The 7,865-nt window shown below is 39.9% G+C and overlaps 1 protein-coding gene across 1 annotated transcript; it reads right to left on the bottom strand.

Annotated features, from left to right (window-relative positions):
* Positions 1 to 401: 401 nt before the first annotated feature.
* Positions 402 to 5,392, bottom strand: LOC138176629 (protocadherin beta-2-like). Its single transcript, XM_069107410.1, has one exon. The coding sequence runs from the start codon at positions 5,132 to 5,134 to the stop codon at positions 2,759 to 2,761; it is 2,376 nt and encodes a 791-aa protein (XP_068963511.1). The 5' UTR covers positions 5,135 to 5,392; the 3' UTR covers positions 402 to 2,758.
* Positions 5,393 to 7,865: the final 2,473 nt, after the last annotated feature.

Consider the following 7,865-nt stretch of genomic DNA (forward strand, 5'->3'; position numbering starts at 1 on the left):
GGAAAGGAAAGGAAAGGAAAGGAAAGGAAAGGAAAGGAAAGGAAAGGGAAAAAGGAAAATTCCTTTGCAGGTGATACAGGATAGGTTAACTCTGGGGGAGAATACATAGTTGAAATCAAGACTGAGTATATTAAAACATATTTGCTGAATTTGTTGAGTAAGGAATATTTTTAAAATCTAAGTTTTAAATGAGGAAGGAAAGAAGGAAGAAAGAAAGGGAGGAAGATAGGGAAAGACAGAGAAAGAAAAAAGAAAAAAGGGAGGAAAGGAGGAAGAAAAAGGAAAAAGAAAGAGGAAGAAAAAAGGAAGAAAATAAAAAGAGAAATCATTAATGAATTCTTTAAAATGCACAGAGAGTAGAAGAGAAGAAGAAAGCACCAAAAAAGCAATACAGGTTAAAAGTAACAAGTTGAATTTATTATATATACATACTTAAAAAAAGAAAATGTAAGTGATGGGTATTTGTGGCTTAATATACAATCATCTCTTTCTGTTCTACTTTTTTATATGGAAATACTAGGGGGTTTTTGGCTGTTTGTCCCATTCAGAATGAAAAATAATATAAAGCCAAACAAACAAAAATAAAATAGCTCCGAGGAATCTTTTAACTTTATTCCTTTCCTTTGCCACCAGGAGGATAATGATTTTGACTTTCAGAGGCCTTATTTCACCAAATCAACTTCTGAAATAGCCAGAGAAACACAAAAAGAGAATAGGAAAATTTCAATGGTGTTTGTAATGATTCTCCATGCAGAAAATGTTCTGTCATTGGAAACTTAACGCCAATTTCACTTTCCCTATGGTAGCTTTTTAATGATGTTGGTTTATGGGTCATTTCTATAGTAATGTCACAAAATAAGTTACAACATTTTGGGATTGGGCAGAAGCACAGAGGGCTGGATTTGGAGTCAGGAATATGTGGTCTTAAATCGCCACTCTGTCACTTACTAGTTATGTAATCACTGCTGAATCACTTAACATCTATGTGCCTATGCCTCTGGCAACTGCCTAGGAATTATGTATTAAGTCTCAGATGTTCCTCAAACTGAAGACATTGCATATATCTTGTGCATCAGATAACATAAGAAAAAAAGTATTTTGATGTATTGTGAAATCTAAATAATACAACATGGATCTCTTTAATCAATTTTTAAAGTAATTAAAATAATACTTTTGGTCTCAAATAAACACAGTTCTACTTTCCAATCCTAGGGATTATATCTAGGTGTACTATAAATTGTATTTCTTCAATGCTGAACATTAAATATATAATGGGAAATAAAGGAGGTGGATGACTTGTGAAGACCCTTTCAGGTCTGACATTCTGTGATAAAACTGAGAAAAGTTGAAGCTGGAATCCCTAAAAGACCATCAACAAATATTTTAAAAGCAGAAAATTTGAAACCACACATTTGGCCAAGAGTGTGACCCCCTGGACCTAGATATTCTTCAAAGTAGGGATTTTAAAAAAAACTAGAAGAGAAAACAAAGACATATTCATTTAAATTTGTTTTTCTGACCTTGGGCTTTTGGAGAATGCGTAAAATCCAATATATGAGATTTTAGGAGAAAATTGTTATAAACATAGTCAAGGTAATTCACTAGAATTGCTTTACAGCACCAACTAAACCACTTCTCATTCAACTCAAGAATGTGGAATGATTAGAAATGGTCATTTATGAGTCATCAAACCAGTCTACATCCTTCACAATTTTCTCAAACTGAAATACATTCTTTTATCACAAGACCTTATCATATAATTCTCTTACTTTCATAAAGATATATTCCTAAAAGTTTTTCATCAATGTCATAGCGTTCTTTGTTTTTTCTTATACTTTTCATCCACATATAATCCTTTTCAGATTGAAATCAGAAACCATAAATGAAAGAGTATTTTCAGGGAAATCCATCCATCATTTAAAAACAATATCATAGGGGCGGCCAGGTGGCTCAGCGATAAGAGCACCGGCTCCAGTGTTGGGATGACCTGGGGATCAAATCTGGGCTCAGATACTTAGCACCACACCCAGAAATAACTGGCCATGTAACCTTGAGCAAGTTACTTAACCCTGATTGCTTTAAAAAAACAATATCAAAGGGAATGCATTAAGCTTTTTAAAAGTACATGAGCCATTATTAAAAGTCTTATGGCCACAGCTAATAGGTGACAAGATTATTGCTGTTCCTTGAAGAGCTTTCACCAAAGAGAAAAAGAGAAAAATCACCCAGAAGGTTAAAAATAAATGCCAAAATTGCACTTCAGGAGAACCACAGCTGCTTTTATTGATCTAATATGAATGAAGTCTTGAAAAATATTCCTTTGCAGGTGATACAGAATAGGGTAACTCTGAGGGAGAATACATAATCAAAATCAAGACTTAAAACATATTTACTGAATTTGTTGAGTAAGAAATGTTTTAAAAATCTAAGTTTTAAATGAGAAAGTGAGCATATGATGGTTCACTCATTTTGAAAAAGTAATAGGGGATGCAGCAACCTGAAGAAAACTCAAAGACATAACAAGAAAAAAAAAACAAGGAAGGATAGGATGAAAATTTTACAGAGAAAAGTTATAGGGGAGAAGAGGAAAATGTGTAGAGGGGAAATGAGAGGATAAAAAGCTATGACACAATGCAATAGCATAAAAATCTACTCTTTTGTGTTATTGAAAGACAGGCAACTAATAGTAGGGGGTAAAGGAGGGGGGATGCAAGAGGGGGAAAATGCATATCCAAATGCATCAAAATATACATGGAACCTAACTGAAGCAAAAGCTATTCCTTAAGTTTGGGTTCTCAATAGAGTCTTTCCCACTTGCCTGAGTAGGAGGAAGGTTGGGATTAAGGGGTTTCAGGTACTTGAACTCATTGGTGCCTGAGCCACTGGTCAGACACACCTCATAATGGTAGTTCTGGGACAAGGTCCCTGTCCCACTGACATCCACCAAGTAGCCTGGGAAAGGACCATTTGAATCAAATCGAGTACTATCACTAGCACCCCTCTTTCTCTTAGACAGGCAAAAAGCGATGAACATAATAGCACAGACCAGAAAGAGAAAGGAGACAGAGGCCAGGGAAATGACTAGGTAGGTGGTAAGGGAATCAGTCTTGACCTCCTCCTTGGCTGCATCTGGGAGTTGAATGTAGGGCTCAGAGAAGCCATCCACCAGGAGCACATTGAGTGTGGCCATTGTGGACAGAGGTGGTTGCCCATTGTCCTTCACTAGTACCAGGAGCTTTTGCTTGATGGTGTCTCTGTCACTAATGGGTCTTGCTGTGTGAATTTCCCCATTGTGGGCCCACAAAGTGAAGAGACCTGGGTCTGTGGCCTTGATCAGTTGGTAGGAAAGCCAGGAATTCTGTCCCCAGTCCCTATCCACAGCCACCACCTTGGTCACCAGGTAACCTGGCTCTGCAGCTCGGGGCACCAGGTCATTGCAGGGAGCTGTGCCATTCTGCAGGGGGTACAGTACAAAGGGAGAGTTGTCATTCTCATCTTCTACCAGAACCTGAACCAGAGCCTGGCTGCTCAGAGATGGGGAACCACCATCAGCTGCCCTCACAGTGAACTGGAAAGCTTGGATGACTTCATAATCCAGGGATCTCAGAGCATAGAGATGACCATTGTCTGAGTTGATAGAGATGTAGGAGAAGAGGGGCAGGTCTCCAGTCTCTGGAGGCAGCAGAGAGTAGATGATTTTGGCATTGATTCCTGAGTCCTTGTCACTGGCACTCACACTGCCAATGTGGAGGGCAGGACTGTTGTTCTCCCGGAGGTACAGTTTGTAGGCTCTCTGAGTAAACATGGGAGGGTTATCATTGACATCGGAGATGACTACCGTGATGCTGTGCTCAGATTTGAGCCTTGGGGATCCCAAATCCATCACTGTAATAGTGATGTTGTACTTGGCCCTTCTCTCTCTGTCCAGTCCTCCCTCTGTTACCAATGTATAGTAGTTCTCAACGGAAGGTTTCAGGACAAATGGAAGATCATCTTGAATGGAGCAAACGATCCTTCCATTTTCCCCAGAGTCCAGATCTGAAACTCTGAAGACAGCTACCACAGTTTCAGGAGAGTTCTCTGGGATGGGACTCGTAAGTGAAGATATGGTCAGTTCAGGGGGATTGTCGTTTAGATCCGTCACCTGAACAATAATAGTACATTTCCCAGAAAGGCTTCCACCATCTGTGGCCTGAATGTTGATGGTGTAAGACTGAATTAACTCAAAATCTAATTTTTCCTTTAAATAAAGTTCCCCAGATTTCTCTGATAGTTGAAACGTTTTACGAATGTTTTCAGAAGCATGCAAAAATGTATAGGATATATCTGCGTTATTTCCTGTGTCTAAATCTGTCGCTGAGACTGTGACAATTCGGGATCCAATGGAGCTATTCTCGGGGATCTGAACCTCATAACGCAGCTGAGCAAATACAGGTGCATTGTCATTGATGTCTACTACAAGGACTCGGACTTGGGATGTTCCAGACCTGGGTGGAGATTCCCCATCCAGGGCAGTGAGAGTTAAAATGACCTCAGGCTGCTCCTCCCGATCCAGGGCTTTCTCCAATACAAGCTCTGGGTATTTCCTGCCCTCTGCATCCCCTCGAATTTGAATGTGGAAATGGGAGTTGGGACTGATCGTGTAGTTCTGGAGACTGTTGTTTCCTACATCTAAATCCTGAGCGTTCTCTAGTATAAATGCAGTTCCTGGAGAGGTGCTCTCGGGGATTTTCAACACCATCTCATTGTTTAGGAACACTGGTGAATGATCATTAATATCTTCCACTATCAGCTCAGCCCGAACAATCTGAAAAGGGCTTTCCAATAAGATCTGGAAAGGCAGTACACAGGGCTCGGCGGGTCCGCACAGCTCCTCCCGATCCAGTCTCTCTCTCACGAGCAGATCCCCGGTTTTAGGGTGCAGTTGTAAATATTCTTTGCTCCCTTTGAAAACCACTCTGGTCCCCCGACTGGACAATACTCCCACCTCCAGACCCAGGGCCTTTGCCACATTGCCCACAAAGGAGCCTCTCTCCATTTCCTCCACCACGGAAAACTGCTCCGGCTCTGAGGCCGCCCCAGACACACCCAGTAGAACAAGGAGAAAGAGAACTTGTCTTTGTTGCAGCATCATCGTCCCTTCTCTCTCTTTTGTTCCTCCTGTCAGAGTAGCCTGGTTCCACCGTAACGGTAATCAGAGAAACCTCAGAAAAATGCGGATGCGGTCCAGTTCTCTATTACCAGCAAACAAAGCTTCCTCCCCTGTCCTTCCTGGCCGTCTCTGATTTACCACTGTTTCAGTCTTAGTGGGTTGGTGTAGTTTTTTGCTTCTTCTTAGTCTGCAGCGCCACCTCGCGGATCTGTCTTTACTCGGCATAGTTAATAACATCATTGCGAACTTTATTTGTACCCGATTTCAAAACATGTACTTTGTATTTCCAAGGGATATAACTTGATCTTTACAGGGCGAGCTGTATCAATGTTGTATACACCCAGGAATGACATCATGTCCTCCTTTAGGGTAATTTTGATACCTCATAGATCTAAATATATTTTCAAGTTGGAAAAAGTGAAAAGAATGCAGGCTTTTTAGATTCCAAATGCAGCCACTAGGTCATTATGGAACATGATTGAGGTTGAGAAAATGCCACAAACTCATCCAGGACACCCACTTGAGATAACTTTCAAAGACTTTGAGGGAATGTGAGAATAAATGGCAAGGTGAAGTGGGAAAGAACACATCCAGGCCTCTATATTCAGTCACAAAATTTCTCTCCCCTTTAAGTACTTGAAGAAAACCACATGCTTTTGGACAGTCCTGAGATGATATTGCTGTTTATCACAGGCTCTACACAACAGAACTGATAGAAAGAATTGTGGAATCCTCCAAAACAATGAAGGGATATCACTTCCTACTGCCTTAAGGTTTGTGTTCATGTATTTTACCTGGAAATACATCACCTGGGATCTGGATCCAGGGGAATTTTGTCTTTTCATATAACAAAGGGCATCTCTTGGAAGGTGATTCATTGGTCTGACTCTGAGCAGTAGGGAATAATTTAAAGTCTGTCTAAATTGGATTAGGAAGGGATATTCTGTTGGATTACAGTCAACATTTCCCTGAAATTCTGCTTCTATCTGTACTTGTGTAACTTTGGGCAAGACATTTAATCTCCTAGGCCTCAGTTTCCATATCCATAAAATGAGAGGGTTGAACCAAATGACTCCTTTGATTTCTTTAAGCTCTAGGTCTATGACCTAGATCTAGATCTATAATCTTTCTAGGTATGAAGTTCTGTGACTACATTCAGATGGTCTCATGATAGAGCTTCATAAAGGCCAGGAACATAGATATTACAAAAGGAAACCATTTGACCAAGATGGTGACACCCCTGGATTGGTATATACTCTAAACAATGAGATTACTGGAATAACTCAAAAGAGAGAAAATAAAGAAATATTCATGTGAAATGAGTTTTTCTTTGTGGTCTATGGCCTCTTCAAGGGCCTACAAAGTAAGGAATTTCAGGAGAAAGGCACAACAAACCAGACTTCCTATGACCTCTTATAAAGTATCCTTTGAACAAGTAAAGATTAGCTGTTGATAGTAATTCATAATGTTATTGGCAATTGAGAGATCACAGTACCATCCTTCCTTCACAATTAGATTTCACTAAAGCTAGATACATTTCTTCTTCAGAACAATTATTAATTATTAGTTTTCTTCATAAAGATGTATTCTGCATAAAAGTATATTCTTAACATATTTTATACCAACCTCTTAGTGCTGTTTATTTTTCTAAATACAATTATTGTAGCTGATGTTCAACATCAAGTATCATTTTTGAAGGAATACTTTCAAGGATACCCAACATGTTTATACATTAATTCAAGTTAATACTCTGAGTATCAAGAAAAGAGAGTTATTGTAAAATCAAGATGACCAGAGGAAAGTTGTAAGATGTTTTCAGGACACTAAAAATTTCTCATTAGAAAAGTGAAAAATATATAAAAGTGAGCCAGATCTTAAATTACCATTTAGGAGAGCCAAAATTGTATTCATTGACATAAGGATGAAAACTTTACAGTATTTTTTTCATTGATAAAGGAAATGAGACCCGAGGACAAGAATCCAGCAGAATCCAAGTTTGGGTAGCTTGGAACACATTTGCTACATTAATTTAGAAGGCACAATTAAATAATAAGTGTGAAATGGAAAATAAAATATGTCACAGTTCATTCTTTCCTAATAATAACAATGGGGAACAGCAACCTGGAGAAAACTGAAATATAGAAAGAGAACAAAAAGACCAAGGAAAAAAGGATTTGCAGGCTGAAGATGTGGGGAGAAGAGGAAAAAGTGTTTGAGGAAGAAGGAATGAAAAATATAACACAATAGTATAAAACGTCTGTTTTAATATGCTACAGAAGGAGGAAAACCAATATTTGAAGGTGGATATAATTTGGTGAAGTGCATCTGTAAGGGTTATGGGATTTAAAGATCTTCCATGCCCCATTGGACTTGCTGACATAGCAGGAAGGGGTGGAGCAAGAGGAAGTGGAAGCCAAACTAGAGTTCCTGCGGTGGCTGGTGGTGGTGGCGACGGCGGCGGCAGCAGCAGCAGAGGCAGCAGCAGCGCAAAGCCCTTTTTGAGTTAGCCAGAATTTCTGCTAAGGACTCCTGCTGAGGACTGCCAGGGGCCGGAGCTTCTGGGAGCGCGCTTCCCGGACGCTGGGTGGTTGCTGTGAGTGGGGAGAGGAGGACCTTTGCCTGAGGTAGCCTGTTCTGTTTTAAAGGCTTGAAAATGTGGGTGCTTCCTACTTTATCTACCTGTGCCAATGTCATAACTACTCTGATGGCTTTC

The sequence above is a fragment of the Petaurus breviceps genome, unplaced genomic scaffold (genome assembly GCF_028583685.1).
Source record: "Petaurus breviceps papuanus isolate PSGF00001 unplaced genomic scaffold, PetGlider_PUasm1.0 90035, whole genome shotgun sequence".
Taxonomy (NCBI): domain Eukaryota; kingdom Metazoa; phylum Chordata; class Mammalia; order Diprotodontia; family Petauridae; genus Petaurus; species Petaurus breviceps.